This window comes from Chiloscyllium plagiosum, chromosome 10, assembly GCF_004010195.1.
Source record: "Chiloscyllium plagiosum isolate BGI_BamShark_2017 chromosome 10, ASM401019v2, whole genome shotgun sequence".
Lineage (NCBI taxonomy): Eukaryota > Metazoa > Chordata > Chondrichthyes > Orectolobiformes > Hemiscylliidae > Chiloscyllium > Chiloscyllium plagiosum.
Window position 1 is genome coordinate 27,025,528 of NC_057719.1, and position 20,075 is coordinate 27,045,602.

At 39.3% G+C, this 20,075-nt stretch overlaps 1 protein-coding gene across 2 annotated transcripts in view; it reads left to right on the top strand.

Moving 5' to 3' along the window:
* kcnh5b (potassium voltage-gated channel, subfamily H (eag-related), member 5b) overlaps positions 1-20,075 on the top strand; it is a 317,576-nt gene that overhangs the window by 173,721 nt on the left and 123,780 nt on the right. Inside the window, exon 8 of one of the 2 annotated variants that reach the window (XM_043697222.1) lies at positions 13,669-13,883. In XM_043697222.1, coding sequence (XP_043553157.1) covers positions 13,669-13,883 — 215 coding nt within the window. The remainder of the gene's footprint in view (positions 1-13,668; positions 13,884-20,075) is intronic. The other variant, XM_043697223.1, reaches the window with a different exon arrangement.

Consider the following 20,075-nt stretch of genomic DNA (forward strand, 5'->3'; position numbering starts at 1 on the left):
ACCCAACCTCCACTCCCGGCACCTTCCCCTGCCACCGCAAGAAATGCAAAACTTGCGCCCACACCTCCCCCCTTACTTCCCTCCAAGGCCCCAAGGGATACTTCCATATCCGTCACAAATTCACCTGCACCTCCACACATATCATTTATTGCATCCGCTGCACCCGATGTGGCCTCCTCTATATTGGGGAGACAGGCCGCCTACTTGCGGAACGTTTCAGAGAACACCTCTGGGACACCCGGACCAACCAACCCAACCACCCCGTAGCCCAACACTTTAACTCCCCCTCCCACTCCACCAAGGACATGCAGGTCCTTGGACTCCTCCATCGCCATACCATGGCAACACGACGGTTGGAGGAACAGCGCCTCATCTTCCGCCTGGGAACCCTCCAACCACAAGGGATGAACTCAGATTTCTCCAGTTTCCTCATTTCCCCTCCCCCCACCTTCCTTGGTAAAAATACATACAAAATATTAATTTAATTCTTCAGCTACGTCCTCTGCCTCCACGAGGAAATTCACTTTTCATACTCCCTCTTTGCTTACCTTTGCTTTTTCTCACCCACTCAACATTCAGCCAGGTTTACAATTTTCTATCTGACATCTAGCATAAGCACACCTTTTATATTTTACCATAATTTCTTCTAATTCTCTTTCGTCATCCAGGATGCTCTAGATTTATTTGCCTCTTTTGAGTGAATATATCTAGACTCTGCCTGAGTCATCTATACTTTGAAGGTAACCCATTGTTGGCCTACTGTTTTTCTTTTGAGTTTTTGATTCTAATTTATTTGACCCCAATCCATTCTAACCCTCTTGAAGATGACTTTCTCCTAATTGTTCTTGCTCTGAATTGTTGATTATTCCATTTCCAAAGTTATCCAAAAACTAAACCTAAACACTACATACAATGACCATTAGTCCCTAAATGTTCTTCCGTTGATGTTTGATCTATTTTCCCCATCACATTCTCAACAACCAGGTCTAGTAGTGCTGCATTTCCTGTTTGAATAGATGCATACTGCATACTGCGTTAAACAGTTCTCCTGAAAGCATTCTTGAAGGTCTTCTATCCTTAACAACTCTGCTATACTAATTTATTTTTTGACAAGAAAATCAAATGACATTGCAACTACTCTATAATTTTTATACTTCGCTATAATTTTCTTGCAAAATTGTCCCTGTACCTTCTTCTCATTATTTAGTGGTCTATAAACGGCACTGAGCAATGTATTGGACCATTTTTGTTCCTTCCCTCTTGCCATGTCCTTGCAACATCTTCTTTCTCCAGCACCTGACAGAAGCTCATTAAGGTTTTACAAGGGATTCTCCTAAAAACTACTTCATAATGACAACCTCAAGACTAATGGAATGGTGGCCCTTATTTCAATGGGCTTGAAGTATAACGGTAACAAAATTCTTACTGCGACTCTATAAGGAGTACTGTGAGCAATTTTGGTCCCTTTATTGAATAAATGATATCATTTCATTGGAGACAGTTCAGAGAAGTTAGGATGGATTGTCTTATGAGCAAAGACTCTACTCATTGGAATTTAGAAGAACAAGAGTTGATCTTATTGAGGCATAAAGGGTTCTTAATTGGCTTGACAGGGTAAATGCTGAGAGGATATTTCCCCTCATGGAAGAGTCTAGGACCAGAGGGCATAGACTCAGAATTAAATAGCGCAAATTTAAGACTGAGATGAGGAGGGATTTTTTAGAGTCATAGTCATGAAGTCATACAGCATGGAGTCAGACCCTTCAGTCCAACTAATGCATACTTCTCTGAGGGTTGTGAGTCTCTGGAAATCCTTGCCACAAAGTGCTGTGGGGCAGAGTCCTTGTGTATATTTAAGGCTGAGCTAGATTCTTGATCAGTTGGGGAATCAAGTGTTACAGGGAAAGGGCAGAAGAGTGGATATAAGGAATGTCGATCAACCTATGTCCCCTTGAATGGCTGAGCTGGCTTGAGGATGGAAGTTTTTCAGACACATGAAGGTCTGTGGGTTTTCTATAGCAACAGTCAAAATATGACAACTGGAGTACGTTCTCTGTAGTAAGAGGCATTTTTGATATGGTACAGGTCATTTTCCCATGTCAGTTTGCTGTGTTGTCTTGCATCTCCATTTTATAATCCAGATTTTTAAACCAAAAAGATAAGGTGGTGAAGAATAAGTATACACAATTTCGCATGGGTGGCCTTATTGCTAAATTCTTCTTGCATGAAGATTGGAACATAACTTTTAAGACAATGTAATTTCTTACTTCCCTGTTGCTTTGCTACTGAATGCACACTGTCACAGTTGACAGAATTTCCTCTGGGCATATAATAATGGGCTATCATTGGTGATAAATCTGTAGGTTTACTGCAAGAGACACAAAAGATGGTATTCACCAGATGAGAATAATCAACTGAATGTCTGATGGTATTGAAATAGTTCTTTAGGACAGAGATATGACCATTGACACTGTTAACGCTTAGAAAAGTGGTGTGGCTAAATAAGGATCAGTTGACACAAAGAAATTGGTGTTATTTATCTTCTTTTCCAAGTGCTTGAGCTCTCACAGTTGCATTCAATAGTGCTCCATCATGGCTGAGAGAAGTTTCCTTCTAAGCTAAGGAAAGTCATTAGGTAGACTTGTCTTGCTATTGATAGGCTCCACTATTGATTGTGATTGGGAACAATTGCTTAAGTGTCAGCAATGCAAGTAGCCTACCCATCAACTATATGGGAAAAGTGATAACTAAAATAATAGCAATGCTAAAAGACAGTTTAAATCAGTGTGGTCTTGTGTAATCTGAGAAAGCAAGCATAAATAAATAAATAGCGAGTTTTTAACCTATAATTTAGAATGCTCCCTTGACTGATAATACTAATATGAGAGTACGCCCACTCAAGGATAAAGGAGGGAAGTTATGTGTGGAACCAGAGCAAATGGGTAAGATCCTAAATGAGTACTTTACATCAGTATTCACCAAAGAGAGGGACGTGAGGGATGTTGAGTTTAGGGAAAGGTGTGTAAATATTCTTGGGCAGGTCAGTATAATGATGCAGGAAATGTTGGGTATTTTGAAATGTATTAAGATAGATAAGTCCCCAGGGCTAGATGGGATCTATCCCAGGATACTGTGGAAAACAAGGAAGGAAATAGCTCCGACCTGAATAGGTATCTTCACATTCACTTTGGTCTCGGGTGAGGTTCCAGAGGATTGAAGAATGACCAAAGTTGCTCCTTTGTTTAAGAAGGGAAGCAAGAGATAAATCAGGTAATTACAGACTGGTGAATGTGACGTCGGTGATGGGGAAGCATTTGGAGAAGCTGCTGAGAGACAGGATTTATTCACATTTGGAAGCAAATAGATTTGTTAGTGATAGGCAGAATAGATTTGTGCTGGGAAGGTCATGTCTTACCAATTTGAGTTTTTTGTGGAGATGACCAGAATAATTAATGAGGGAAGGGCAATGGATGTTGTCTGCATGGACTTTAGTTAAGCATTTGGGAAGGTACCTCATGACAGGCTGGTTCAAAAGGTAAAGATTTGGGGAGCTGGCTTGATGGATACAAAACTGACTTGGTCATAGAAGCAGAGAGGAACAGTGGAAGGGTGCTTTTCGGAATGGAGATCAGTGAATAGTGGTGTTCCCCGTGGCTCAACACTTCAACTCCCCCTCCCACTCCACCAAGGACATGCAGGTCCTTGGACTCCCCCACCCCCACTCCGGCCTATCACCCTCACCTTAACCTCCTTCCACCTATCGCATTTCCAACGCCCCTCCCCCAACTCCCTCCTCCCTACCTTTTATCTTAGCCCGCTTGGCACACTTTCCTCATTCCTGAAGAAGGGCTCATGCCCAAAATGTCGGTTCTCCTGTTCCTTGGATGCTGCCTGACCTTTTCCAGCAACACATTTTCAGCTCTGATCTCCAGCATCAGTAGTCCTCACTTTCTCCTAATAGTGGTGTTCCTAAGGGACCTTTGTGGTTTGTAATATATAAATGATCTAAATGAAAAAATCAGTGGTCGGATTTGTAAGTTTGTGGATGACACCAAAACCGGTGGAGTTGTAGATAGTGGGAAAGATTGTCAAGAATACTGTGGTATATCGCTAGATCACAGATTTGGGCAGAGAAACAGCAGATAAAGTTTAAGCTGGACAAATGCGAGGTGATGCATTTTGGAAAATCAAGTTCAGGTACGAATTACACAATAAATGGCAGAACCCTGAGAAACACTGGCATACAGAGGGATCTGGGCATGCAGATTCAGATCGCTGAAAGTGGCAACACAGGTGGATAAAGTGGTCAAGAAGTTATATAGCACGCTTGCCTTCATCGGCTGGGGCATTGAATATAAAAGTTGACTTGTGTAAAAGTTTAGTTTGGCCACATTTGGAATATTACATGGTGTTCTACCAGAAGGACATGGATGCTTTGGAGAGGGTGCAGAGAAAGTTTATCAGGATGTTGCCTGGTCTGGAGAGTTTTAGGAATGAGGAGAGGTTGGATAAACTTGGATTGTTTTCACTGGAAAGACAGAAGCTGAGGGGTGATCTGATAAAGGTCTATAAAATTGAGAGGCATAGATAGGGTGGATAGTCAGAGGATTTTTCCCAGGATGGAAAGGTCAACTCTCAGAGGGCAAGATTCAAGGTGAGAGGGGGGAAATTTAAGAGAGAAGTGTGAGGAGCATTTTTCAGAGGGTGGTGGGTGTCTGGAATGCATTGCGAGTGGAGGTCATGAAGGCAGGCACGTTAGCAACATTTAAAGTGTATCTTGACAGACATATAATTGGGAGGGGAACAAAGGGATAGAAACTGCATATGGGCAATAAATAGCAAGTTTAAGAGAGAAGTGTGAGGAGCATTTTTCAGAGGGTGGTGGGTGTCTGGAATGCATTGCGAGTGGAGGTCATGAAGGCAGGCACGTTAGCAACATTTAAAGTGTATCTTGACAGACATATAATTGGGAGGCGAACAAAGGGATAGAAACTGCATATGGGCAATAAATAGCAGATCTAAATAAGGAATAGGAATTGGTGCAGGCTTGGTGGGGCCAAAGGGCCTGTTCTGTGCTGTATTGTATTGACTGTTCCTTAATACAAGGAAAAAGCCCATTTTGTATGGCTATCAACTTGCTCATTTTTAAAATCCAAATATTGTAACAATGATAGCCCTGTCTTGAACACACTACTGTCAAAATATGGACACACATCTCTTAGTTGAAATCATTAAATGTTTTGTGTCCAATTCCCTCTGACTCAATGACTGTTTTAATTTGCTATTTGTGCCCATGATATTTAGATGGTTCACCCTGAGATCTGAAGGAGTTCTGTTCAGACTATTACACTGCAAATTACCAAAACAGTCCAGGTATCAATGTTTACCGAAAAGATTGAATTCTAAGAACTGTGTGCAACCTTGAATTGAACCACCAATCATTGTCTGTTTATGATAAATGTCATTGAAATGTAAGGAATTGCAGTCATGCCTTTGTTACATACGGACTCAATAGTTCCAACACATATATGGCTGATATCCCACTTCTAAAGTCTATATATTTGAGGTCCATAACTAGATCTATCTCCTATCACTGACCTACAGGGGCTCCAGGTTAGGCAATGCCTTGTATATGATTGTAAAAACATACAAAGATGTAACTTGGGAGCAGAAGACCATGCAATATAACAAGAAGGTCAACATCTTTCTCCACTCCACCAGCTTAAAAACCCCCCAAAAAACTTGAAGCCCATCAGTCTTCACCAAAATTTATAAGTTTCAGCCCAATGTCTTCTGGTTGTTGCATCCTTTAAATTTTGACAATATTTTAAATTCTTTCTGAACTTTTCAACAGAGCTTCAAGTTCCTTCATGTGTAATTGAAACACATTTGAAAAGTCTTCCTGATTCTCATTCGCAGGGAAAGAGGCTATAACATTTATTGACAGTACAGATGTAAAACATCTCTAACAATAGCATCATCTAAATATAAATAAGAGACACGGGTCATCTATTTTGATCAGACGATTAGTGCTGACAGGTTTACTGCAATACAAGCTACTGATTTATCAATAATGCATTGTTATGCTGTGTGAGGCTGAATTTAGTGACTATCAGAAAAAGACTATGATGGTTTACAGCTGACCATGTTTCTATGTAAAAGATAAATGCTAGTTGTAGGCAGAATTCAAGCTCTCAAAACACTTGCTTTGAGATAGGAATACGAAATATGTATTTTAAAAACATGCTTAATTAAATAACACAATAAAGTGCCTAATTTCCAAAACAAGTTCATCAGTTGCTGTTACAGTACATACCTATTCCCATATTTATACATCAGAGTGGCTGATTATTCAATCCTAGGTGATTAGCTTAATCTGGCATGTTCCTCCCACTCAAATAATTTATTCATCTGATGAGGCATAGAGTTGGATAGTATGAAAACAGACACTTCGATCTAACTCGTCCATGCCGATCAGATATCTTAAATTAATCTAATCCAGCATTTTGTCTTTATTTCTCTAAATCCTTCCTATTCGTGTACCCATCCAGATGCCTTTTAAATGTTTAATTGTACCAGCCTCCACCACATCCTCCGGCAGCTCTTTCCATACATGCACCAACTTCTGCATGAAAAAGTTGCCCGTTAGGTCCCTTTTAAATTTTTCCTTCTCACTTTAAACCTACATTGTGGGAAAAGTTTAATTTCTGCTAGTTACTGTGCAGTGTCCTGTTCAATGCTGCCTCTATTCTATATTTTAGTCATCGGCCAGAATAGGGGTGATTTTCATTGTAGTTAATGGGTATAATGACCTTCAAAAATTAGGTATACATAATATTCAATTCCTCTTTAAACTGACTATTTTACAATCTGACCATTTCATGGTTGCAAGTGTATCGTGGTTTGAAGTTATAATCTAAAAAGATAAAATTGCACCAGATTTGTTGGGGACTTCCAATTCGAGAATGTTGTGCTGGAAAAGCACTGCAAGTCAGGCAGCATCTGAAGCTGCCAGACCTGCTGTGCTTTTCCAGCACCACACTCTCGACTCTGATTTCCAGCGTCTGCAGTCCTCACTTTATACTGGGGATTTCCAATGTTTGCTTCATTATAGAAGCTGTTCTGCAGCCCAGTGTATGCTTTGGTCTTATATTGTCTGGGATACCGTATCACACAGATATAAAATAAAATGTAAATACAAAACGTGAAACAAAAAATGTGCAAAATAAAACCTTGGTCAAACATTTTCAAGACATTCATTTTCTAGCCAAATTCTATTTCTATTTCTAATTTTTTTTTCAGTTTTGCAATAGCTAATATCACAACTATATACTCACATACTATATACTAGATGGCTGAAACATTGACCACAACCGTTTTTGAGAAATCAATTTTAAGTTGGTTTAATAAACCAGGTTACCCTTCCTATTAACTACACCACAGAATAATTTGAAAGTAACTTTTTTAAATCATGCTAAAACACAATATTTACTATCCCGTCTGAAAAGTTCTGAAGAAGGGTCACTGGACCTGAAACGTTAACACTGATTTCATGGCACAGGTGTTGCCAGACCAGCTGAGATTTTCCAGTAATTTCTGTTTTTGCTTTTATTTCTAAAGTACCGCGCAGTTTCCCTGGATCATGGATGTCTGGACATTAATTGTGTTTGATGAAAGAAAATTGAGCAAAATAATCAATTCTGAAAATTACTGGAATTTTGAGTGCTTTGTGCTTCAGACTGCTATCTGTTCCCAAAGCACTTGGCCTATGCACTGAACAAAACTGATCCAAATTATATTGTTATAATACCTTTTCTGAGATGAAATCTAGACTTAATGAAAAAATCAACAAGCAATCAGACTGTTGATCAGCTGGAGGCTAATTTTTATACTGAGAATCAATACCCCACTCCACCAGATATCTCACGTTGATACTTAAAGAGCTTCTATTTGTATACCTCATGTCTTCCTTAGATTTCCCCCTTTAAGTTGTCATTTTGTCTGCTGTCCTTATGTTTTCTCCCTCAGACAAAGTTGAACAAATGTAAATTAAATCAACAATGCAAAAAATTTAAAATTAGAATTTCACTGCTATGCAAGATACTGTGGAACCATTTCATACTAGATGTATAAATCCCAGATCTTAGTTGCTGACATTTTTATCAGTTATACTTCTTAACTGAATTGCTTTTGAAGTAAGTTTGGAGAGACATTATTTGTGATGCACCTTGATTGGTCAGATATACTAGATAACTGGATCACTGATGGATTGTAAGGTGCGGAGAAATCATTATTGTAGATGGTTAATGATTGGTCAGTTCTATTGTCTAACTGGAGCACCAATTAGTAATATAGTACGGAGAAATCATTGTTCAAGGTTTATAATTGGTCAACGTGGTGTCAGTATTGCACTTGGATTTATATTTTACAAAACTAACTGCTTAAAAATTACATTCAGACACTATTTCGATCTTAAAGTCGACAGCAGGTTTAGTAACTTGCTCTGAAATAAAATGAATAAAAATCAATCATGCATTCATGTATCACCAGACATAGCCATTTTTGAAGCAGTATAATTTCAGTGAACATTATAAATGATTCCCCAATTTTGCAGTTTAAAATTAATTCACAATCTTTGCCCTCAATGAAATATTGGCCCTCAAATACATACAATTTTTATGAAAAATAAGCTATTTGAAAAGTTTTAATCTATTTTGAGTATGTTAAGTGTTTGTATTTCATTATTTATTAATCTGCCACTATTAAGCCAAGTGAAGGATATTGACAGTCACTCTAACTTGCAATTGGCAAGTTATTTGAATAGCCGTTATATACCTAAACAGTTAGTACAGTGCACTTACAATCTTCTGCTGTGATGAGAACTCAGCCTCCCAAAGGCATTAATTCAGTTGGAGGTCGATAAACATGATTCCGCAGTTGAATAAGGATTGGACAATAGAAAATTGCACAGTTGCAGTATTGCAGATTTATGACTAACATTGTTGTACGTCACTTCAGCAACATATATTACAAACAGAACTAAGCAGCATTTGCCTGAGGGCATCCTTTAACAGTTCAGAGTTGCAACATTATACAGTGAAACCGACATTTCTTTGACAATGATGATACCAGCATGTTAAGGCTTTGTGTTAAAATATTAGTTTATGCATTAAAAACAGTCATTACTTTAAGAAGTGGTCTCTTTTAAAGTAAAAACTGCAGCTGAAGTCCAGTGATCATCCATCCGTTAAATGATGAGAGCAAGAGGTCTCCTCCAGTGAGAAAGAGGATGACTGGTTTTGACATGGGCCAGAAAGTTTCTTAGGGACTGGAAGAAACCATGGCATTGGTCCAATATGATAAACCAGCCTGTCACAAACTTATTGCTAACAGAATCCAGGCTGATTGACTTTTACGTTATGACTGAATATTGATTGAAAACCATTTAATTTTGCTCTATTGCATGCATAGAGGGTCCCATATTACTTTTGCATTGCAACAGTTCATTTTTCAAGCAAAGGACACAGCAGGAAAATTGGCCCAACATGGTTAACAGAATAAATTAAGGACTCCAAAGAGGAGTCATATAAAGTCACTAGGAAAAAGGAGCAGTTTAGAATTCAGTATAGGGGGAAGAAGTTCTTCATTAAGAATAGAAAATAAAGTATGTATGTAAACTTGTAAAGAATGTAAAAGAAACTGTAGTGTCTATTGTAAATATATACAAAGAAGAGTATCTGAAAGGGAAGAATTGATAATTGAGATCAAGGTAAACGCAGATGAAATAAGCATAGATACAAAGGAACAGGATTAGGTCATTCAGCCCTGCCATGCTGTTCAGTCATGGTTGTTTGAATACTTCAGTGCCTTTTACTCACACCAGCCCCATAACCTTTTATGCTATTGGTAATCAGAAGTCTACCAGTTTCTACCTTAAACCTATTCAAAAATTGAGCTTTTACAGCCGTGTGTGGTAGAGAATTCCAAAAGTTCATAACCCTCATTAAAAAAAACTTCTTCCTCTCAGTCCTAAATGGTATTCCTCTTGTTTTCAAATTGGCCCACCTGGTTCTCAACCTCCCAAACAGGGGAAATGTCTAACCTGCATCTACCCTGTCAACCCCTTGAAGTATTTTCTAGGTTTCAATGAGATCATTTCTTATTCTTTCACACTTTAGAAAAATTAGGTTTAGTTCTCTGTCTAGCTTGTGACACTTTTAGCAAATGTATTTATCCAGGACCCATGAAATGTCCAAGACTTCTACGTACTTTAGCATGGGCACCCATGACTCCTCCTGACCTACAATCCTGTAACTGTAATAGCTGTTTGTTACCCTTAGAATATGTATGCACTTACTGTGAAAACTTAACAGTGGATGTGATGTATTTGGAATTTCAGAAGACTTGTGTGCAAAATCAAATCACGTGATAATGTACTGACATGAATTGAGAATTGACTAGTACACAGGAAACAGTTGGAATTAATAGTTCAGATTTGGGGTGGAAGGCAGTGACAAGTGGGGTACTGCAGGGATCAATGTTTGGGCCTCAGCTGTTCGCATATGTTTCACTACTGCCTGTTATAGAGAAGTAATCAGTTGCTGAACACACAGAGTCCCTCAAGTAAGCAAACGTGGCACCGTCTGCATATTTGGCCTCTTGTATCAGTCTTGTCTCTCCATCAGTGCAGGCATAGAGTAGGAACCTCTCCTGCCAGCTCTGAGGCCTACTTCTTGAAATGTGTGAGGATCCTAATACCAGGCACCTCTCTGCCTGTTTGGGCTGTGGACAAAGAGAAGGATTGAAGATGATCATAATGGATACTTGGGCACTTCCTCAGTATGCATAGCCAGGCCATGCAACATGACCCCATTTTGGCGACACCTCACAAGAGATTCTGGCTCAGGCTGTTCAGGAAAGAAGGGACATCCTCTTCACCAGTAATGGCAGCAGATCAAATCAGTGCAGCTCTGTGCCCAAGTGCTGAAAGAAGTACCCATATCCAGTGCAGGAAGAAAATAAATGCCCCTAAGTGTCAGTTTGCAGTGATTAGACCTTGCACTTGCAGCCAGCAGAAAGAGAGAGAGAGAGAGATCATTCATGTTATTTCTACACCGGATTTGGGCAGCCTGTAACAGCCTAAATGATGGTGCAGGCTTGCAATGAGTCTCAGGCATTTGGATGGCCTTCAAAAATGGTTCCTGGATCTTTGACCACTGGAAGCGGGTATAACTTACTGTCTGCCCCACCCCATACAATTCGAGCAACAACTCACAAACCAAAGTGTTGAGCTGAAAACTGTGTCATTGCTGCAAATGAAAGTAACAACCTGTAACATTTCTGAAGCTGTACCTGTTTCCAAAATAGAAGCTTCAACCCATAGAATTCTTTGTGTGCTACCTGACAGCAGCTGAAATTGAACTTGCAGGTACATGCATGAATTTAAAAGAAGAGTATCTTTCAATTTTACAAAGTGCAATTCAATACTTTTCTTCTGCTTAGTGCATCAATTTCCAATATTTCATATTCGACATAGAGTCAGACTATTAAAAAAAAACTACTTATTTGATTGAATGCAAGCATTTGGGTCGGGTATCAGATATTTTGAACACTTCAGCTTCTACCATTTCTCTCAGCCTAATAATGAGGCAGCACATTAAATTTACTATCGTACTTCATTCTTGAAGTCTTTAAGGAAGTGTGTAGGTGGAGATGTACTTGATGGATGAACTAGGCCAAATGTGGGCGATGTACTGTGTCATGACTTAGGTGCACAGAACCTTTAGTAATCAATAATAATGAATGTTCTGCCTGAATCATCGATAGACAAATGAGTAATGGAAGAAACTGGCAATGAAGTAAGGCTTGCATAGACATCCAAATCTATTTTGTAGTTTGTAAGGGTTTTGCCGTTTTTATACTTATGAACGAAAGCTGCTGTTCCACCAATATCTGTGCAGTTAGAGTGCCAAGCTGCCCTATTGTGTGGCATTGAGGTGAAAATGTACACAGTTCTGAACCCAAGTAGCCATGACTTTTCAAAAGGTAAGGGCCTAAATCGGTCAGAACATGGACTGGAATTTCTAATCAGTGACCAAGTGAGGCTGCTCACCTCTGACCTCAAAGAAAGCTGCCCTGAAAGACCAAGCTCTCTGCCCCAGATTTTTGACATTATTTTGAATCTGGTGATGTCATCACACAGGGTCAACAGCCAATGACATGTAAATATTCACACAGATAGAAAATGAGAAGTGAAATATCACTGAAGCCTTTCAGTTTAATTTAAAATGTTATGGGAGGTTAAAATTAATGATTGAACTACTCATAGGAGATTTAAAAAGAAGTTAAAATATCATTTTAAAATTTGTTTATTATTCGAAAAATTACATGGAATTTCTTATCATAGTGGAGAAAATAACTAATACTACTCTTTTAGGTCCAGAGGCATTGTTTAACTCTAATTCTGCAGTTCATACACTGTTGAACAAGATGTAACTTTGTAACAGTGAGACTGGAGATACAGTTTAATCTTGGTGGTAGATTGGAGAATCATTCCCACGTTGCCTCCATTGAGGAATGCCTAACAAAATTAAGTGCCCATCAGACATTTACCTGACCAGTATCAGGCATTCTTCAGGTTTCAGGACTTCAGGGCCAGAAATCCTGCCTGCTGGGAACTGCCGGCCAGTCAGAGGCTGGAATCTCTTCAGTGGTCTGTCAGTACCATTGTGAGTGATGTCGTCTGGTGCTAAACCATTCAAGATGTGGGAAATCACTGTTGAGCAACACGGGCCTAAAGTGAGGAATGAGGGTCATGGGGAGAGTGTTACTGGTTTGTTAGGTTATTGGTTATCAGAAGGACCAGGCAGGTTGGAATTTGGTTATGCCTCGTGTGCCTTCCTGATAAATGTAAAAATTGGTATAAGTACTGAGTTATGGTAGGATTTGTTTGTCTATCTTCTTGTATGGCGAGACTCCCATCTGCCATTGCTTGAATACCAGTGCCAGTGGAATGAGATTGTTTGGTGGGCACTATTTAGTTTCTAGGCAGGAAAGCCAACATGAGCCACCTTACATTGGGACTTGATTGCATTTAGGGCGGTAGTGCATTCTGTCACCTGATTAAATGCCCCTCCAGTAAACTCCATAGTGCTGGAGAATAACAATGCACTGTGCTTTGGTTAGGTTTGCAGTAACGAAGTAATGAGTTACTTTATTACCTGCAGACTTAATTCCAAAAGGGAGGAATTGTATTGTAGAGATTGGTACAAAGTGTAAGTATGAAACATTAAATGACACAGCAACCCATGGATTATAAGCAGCCGTTAAACTGTTTCTAATGGAGGTCCCTCCTTTCTCAGTTACAGAAACACAAACAACATAATGTACTCCAGGTGTCTTCTCAGTGGGAGAAGAATTTTTTTTTAAATGACCGAAGTGATTAAAACTTTCAAAATCTGGCTACTTTCTAACAGAAAATGTAAATAAGTTTTCTATCTCTGTGAAATTATTGTTATTCGATAATGACATATTCCAGCTCAGAACCATTGAGTTATTAAAAGGCTCTTTAGATATTTTTCTGTGCAGATACAAACAAAAAACTAAATATTTATTAACTGATATTGATATAAACTGATAGTTAAAATTCACTTGTTCTTTAAATTACAGCTCTTCTTTATGCAACTATCTTTGGAAATGTCACCACAATCTTCCAGCAGATGTATGCTAACACCAATCGCTACCATGAAATGGTAAACAACGTGCGTGATTTTCTCAAACTTTACCAAGTTCCCAAAGGACTCAGTGAGCGAGTTATGGATTATATTGTGTCAACATGGTCTATGTCTAAAGGGATCGACACAGAGAAGGTACGAGCATACGAGGTAAAATGTTCGAAGGCCCTCCAGGAACAGTTTTCATTTAATCACTTATGGTTACAAGCTTACATCTGGGTATAATCAAAGTTCAATCTAATTATCAAGTAGGCAGTGCATGAACTTGTGAAATTCGTATTGGAAAATAATTAATATTTAGGACATTTTGAGTCAAGGTGGGAATATAGTCTATTTTTAGTTTGAAGTGATAAATTTCTTTTCCCTTAATATTTCCCTTAAATTAACTAATGCCTGTATTGTTGCGGTTTTAAACAAAACGTCTTTGCAAAACAATTTGCTGTAAATGCCTAGTTCTTTGTTTGTTGGAATTTAATGAGCGAAATGCACAAAACTACTGACATTTCAATTTGGAGTATCACCTTAATACAATATCCTCCCCCACCCCTCCTCCGTGAACTGTAGACTAATTAAGGTAACATTTGAGATTATAAGTTCCTGTTTTGTAGAATATACATCATTTTTTTCACAACAGCTTTATATTTTGGAAGAGAGAAATTACAATTAAAGCAACTATAACGATTTATGTGTTACAAACCAGATGTTTTATCCCCTTCGGAGAAATAAAGGAACAAAATGAAGAAATTGTTGTTGCTAATTTTAAATCTTGGGTGATGAAATTAACCAGACCATAGGTCTCTGAAGCAAATGTTTATTGCTTTCAGCTAAAAGAAGATGTTTGTGTAGGGGAGGTGCAATTTTAATCACTTAACAATTTAATCATCTAAACGCAATACAGATACATCAAGACTGTGCATAAAGAAACAATTATTATGCAGTTATGTTTTCAAAGTCCGCTGCAGGCATGTTTTCACTTAAAAAAGTACAATAAATATATTGATTTTTCTGCTTTATAACCAACTCTGTAACAATTTTATGTTAGGTTATTAAAAGATGGGCATTTTCAGGTGTTTATGTACTCGTGAGCTGGGTTTCTGATGAAGTCCCACTGCTTGGACCAAAGTCAAGAGCTGGCTAGCAGCACAATATGGCAACAGCATTTTATTAGCAGCAGCAAGTACTGAGGTTCCTGTCTATGGGTAAAAATCCATGTTGACAGGAAGATGTCGGGCTTCTGTCCTGACTCCTTCATACACCATTGTCCTATTTCCCAGCCTGTCTCCAAATCCAAACTGTTGATGTAAACAATTCAAGACTATAAAAATTCTAAGACAAGTGAAACCCTATTTAAAATTAAATGTAAATTGGACAATGTTTGAAGTAAGCAGTGGAACAATCAATATTTCTTCTAAGGTGGCAATGCTTTTACTGATTATTCTTTCAATATCAAATGCAAAGCTGTGATCGGTTGGCATTGATTTAATCTGATCTGAGCCTTACAACAAAAAGTCGATTCAGGCTTGAAAACTTTAATTTATCTTGGTATTATAAATTGTACAGAATCCCTATAGTGTGGAAGCAGGCCATTCAGCCCATTAAGTTCACACTGACCCTCTGAAGAGTATCCCACTCAGACCCAACCTATCCCTGCATTTCCTATGGCTAATTCACCTAGTTTTGCACATGTAATAATAAAGTAATAAATGTAATGGATCACAGATAATCAATTTCTATTCAACATAATTAGTGAGTGAGATTTCACAATCCTTTGCATGGGTTCTGTTGATTTCAGGTGAAATGCAGTGAGAAAACTAATACGACTGAGCTGTCTAACTTTCAAACTAGATAGAATATTTACTTAAACGAGAAGGCAGAATATCATCAAATTACTGGTTAAGTGGCAGAATGAAATGGCTCTTGCACTAATTAACCCTGATACATTAATTTGGCTTTGCATGATTCTTTATTGACAAATTATTTATTGCATTTCTTAAGTCAAGGCACAATTGTAGATGACTGTGAAAGCAGCAATTCTGAAAATAATTGGGCTTCCTCAAGCATCACCATGGAGCATCTGTAATACTTTAAAATGATTAAATTGTTGAGTGAGAACAAAGCAAGATTATTTTTCCTTGGAACAGCCCAATGATTCAAAAATAAAAGACCATCCAGCCAAAGCAAATAAAGCCATGTCCTTAAAATTATATTGAGTAATAAATAAGCATGGGAACGTGAGCACAGTGGTTCATTCGTTAACATTGCTATCTCGCAGTGCCAGAGGCCTCGGTTCACTTCCAGCCTTGGGCGACTGTCTGTGTGGAGTTTGCATGTTCTCCCCCTGTCTGTGTGGGTTTCCTCCAGGTGCTCTGGTTTCCTCCCACAGTCTAAAAGATAAATGCTTTTTAGGTGGATTGGCCATGCAAAATTGCTCATTTAAATAAAAAATTAGATTAGATTCCCTACAGCATGGAAACAGACCATTTGGCCCAACAACTCCACACCGACCCTTTGAAGAGTAACCCACCCGGTCCCATTTCCCTCTGACTAATGCACCAAATGCTACGGGCATTTTAGCATGGCAAATTCACCTGACATCTTTGTGACTGTGGGAGGAAACCCACACAGGCACGGGGAGAATGTGCAAACTCCACACAGTCACCTGAGACAGGGATCAAACCCGGGTTCCTTGTTTCTGTGAGGCAGCAGTGCTAACCACTGAGCCACCATGCCGTCCATCAGTGCTCGTGTTCATATTTTCTCACATTCATTATGTCTGTGGGACAATGACCTTCTTCTTCTCTGTAACAATTCTGTGGATCTTAAATGTAACTCTTTATTACACAACACAGACCTTCCTTGTCAATTAAATCTAAGCCCCTTATTATTTTGATCCTCAATTAAGTCACCCCTCATCTTCCTCTGTTTTAAGGAAAACAACCCTAACCTTTTCAATTTTCTCTCATGGCCAAAATATTCAAATTACCCTGCAACATTTCTGTAAATCTCTTCTGTACTCTCTCCATAGCAATCATGTCCCTCCTGTAATACATTCAGGTTGAGATGTGGCCTAACTAGAACTGGACACAAAATTCCACCTGTGGCCCAAGTAGCATTTTATATAGTTCCAGCATGACACTCCTGCTTTTATCTTCTATACCTCATCCAAGAAGTCACTAGTTGAGAAATCCAAAGGCCCAGGTAATATTTTGGTGACTTGCATTCTAATCCCAGCATGGCAGATTGAAGAATTTGAATTCAATGAAAGAGAAATCTGGAATTAACAGTTAAATGATGACCATATTCAATAGTCATTTTTAAAAAAAAAACCTCTGGCTCACTTGTGTTCTTTAAGGAAGGAAACTGCTTTACATTGTCTGGCCTATATTTGACTGCAGACCAACAGAACTGTGATTGATTCTGCAATGGCCTCGCAAGCCATCAGTTATATCCAAGGGTGATTCGGGATTTGAAATAAATGCTGGCCTAGCCAGCCAAACCCACATTCTGTGAGTGAATTAAATAAAGCTGTCTTTACCATCTTTATTAGATTACTTACAGTGTGGAAACAGGCCCTTTGGCCCAACAAGTCCACACCGGCCCGCAACCCACCCAGACCCATTCCCCTACATTTACCCTTCACCTAACACTACGGGCAATTTAGCATGGCCAATTCACCTAACCTGCACATTTTTGGACTGTGGGAGGAAACCGGAGCACCCGGAGGAAACCCACGCAGACATGGGGAGAATGTGCAAACTCCACACAGACAGTCGCCTGAGGTGGGAAGTGAACCTGGGTCTCTGGCACTGTGAGGCAGCAGTGCTAACCACTATGCCACTGTGCCGCCCTATCTACCACCTTCAAGGACTGTAAACATGTACTCCATGGTTTCCTTTACCCATCTCAATATCCATATTTTTTTTTGCCTATTCCCTAGCTTTGTTGTATCTCATTAAATACATTACTCACAATCCATTTGCCACTTTTCTGCCCATTCAACCAATTCCTTGATATTATTCTTGGAGTGGACAGCTATCAGTTTTACTGTTAATAACATGGTCAATTTATGTGTCATTTGCAAATTTCCCAATCACAACTCCCACATTAAATTCCAAATCCTTGCTATATACAACAAATGGGAAGAATCCAAACACTGAGTCCTGAAGAACACCACTGCTTTTATTTGTAAAAGCATCCATTGACCATTGTCCTATGTTTCCTTGCAACTGAGCCAATACTGGATCAATGTTATCACTCTTAATCATATAAAGGAGTACTTTGTGAAGCAGTTTAAAAAGATACTGTTCAACTGTTGCTCAATGAAGCTGGTTCATCGTATATGTTTTGTGTCAACAATATGCAAATAAGAGTTTGTGTTGGAGACATGACAGTGGCTTTGTTCTTCTTGATATTTACTCAGAGGAAGTTTCTATTTGTTCAGTTCTTGGTTTTGGACAAGCAGTCAGATAATTTAATAAAAATGGAGGAATTGATGGATTTGTGGTGAGAGCTGGACATTTGAAAGCTGACTTGAGTGGCATGGTGGCTTAGTGGTTAGCACTGCAGCCTCAAAGCACCAGGGACCCTGGTTTGATCCCAGCCTTGGGCAACTGTCTGTGTGGAGTTTGCAAATTCTCCCTGTGTCTGCATGGGTTTGCTCCAGTTTCCTCCCACAGTTCAAAGATGTGCAGGTTAGTTGAATTAGCCATGGATTCTGGGTAATCAAAGATGGAGGACAGGAAAAATTTCTGGCTGTAAGAGCTGTTCCTTTTTTTTGGTGTTGGAAGTGATTTACTTGAATTCCAGGAGCAGCAATTACTGTTTTATATGCTGTTGCATTGTTTTGGAATTTTGGAAAAAAAAAGTCAAAACAACAGCAGTTTTAAAAGGGAGAAGAGCAGACAAAGGAAGCACATGGTGAGGACAGTGCAGGAGAGAGAGAGAGTGAGAGAGAGAGAGAGAGAGAGAGAGAGAGAGAGAACACCTGCACATTTACCACCTTTGCTGTTTGAATTCGTGTATCACTGGACATCGGAGCGCATCTGGGAAAATTAACAAATAGTGAAATTCACAACTAATCTTGGAGGAACTGTTGGGCAAAGTCACAACACAGAATCAGATAAGTTAATTGTTGTTTTAAGTCTGTCCAAGAGAAAGGCTGTATTAGCGAGTATAGTGGGTTCTTTCTTGATTATATGTGTTTGGAGATAAGTCTCTTGATGAAACTTAAAATATAAGCCATAACTATTAATTTAACTGTGGCAGTGCTTGTAGAGGGATAAGGCAGTGTTATTTTCTGGGTCTGTCGATTGTGAAGGAGCAAAAATGGCCTTTGCACTGATATGTACTTCTTGTCAGAAGTTGGAATTTAAAGAGGGTTTAAGGGTTACTGGAATTATATCTGCCATAAACGCTGTTGGATGCGAATTATATCAGATCGAGTGGATCGGTTGGAGAGACAGATAGAAGCGATGAGGAATTTGCAACAGCAACAGTATGTGATGGATGGCAGTTATAGGAAGGGGGGAAAGTCTCAGATACAGTCACATAGATGGGTTAACTCCAGGAAGGGTAAGAGAGGTAGGCAAATAGTGCAGGAGTCTTTTGTGGATATACCCATTTCAAACAGGTATGCTGTTTTGGAAAATGTAGGGGGTGATGGATTCTCAGGGGAATGTAGCACGAACAGCCAAGTATCTGGTATTGAGACTGACTCTAATGCAACGAGGGGTACGTCGGGTTTCAAGAGATAAATTGTGTTAGGGGATTCTGTAGTCTGAGGTACAGACAGACATTTCTGTGGCCAGCAGAGAAAAAGCAGAATGGGGTGTTGTTTCCCTGGTGCCAGGATTGAGGATGTCTCAGAGAGGGTGCAGAATGTTCTCACGGGGGAGAGGGGCCAGCAAGAGCCATTGTCCACATTGAAACCAACGACATAGGAAGGGAAAAGGTTGAGATTCTGAAGGGAAATTACAGAGAGTTAGGCAAAAATTTAAAAAGGAGGTCCTCAAGGATAGTAATATCTGGATTACTCCCAGTGCTACGAGCTAGTGAGGGCAGGAATAGGAGGATAGAGCAGATGAATGCATGGCTGAGGAGCTGGTGTATGGGAGAAAGATTCACATTTTTGGATCATTGGAATCTCTTTTGGGGTGGAAGTGACTTGTACAAGAAGGACAGATTGCACCTAACTTGGAAGGGGACTAATAAACTGGCAGGGAAATTTGCTGGAACTGCTTGGGAGGATGTAAACTAGTAAGGTGAGGAGGTGGGACCCAGGGAGATAGTGAGGAAAGAGCTCGATCTGAGACGGGTACAGCTGAGAACAGAAGTGAGTCAAAC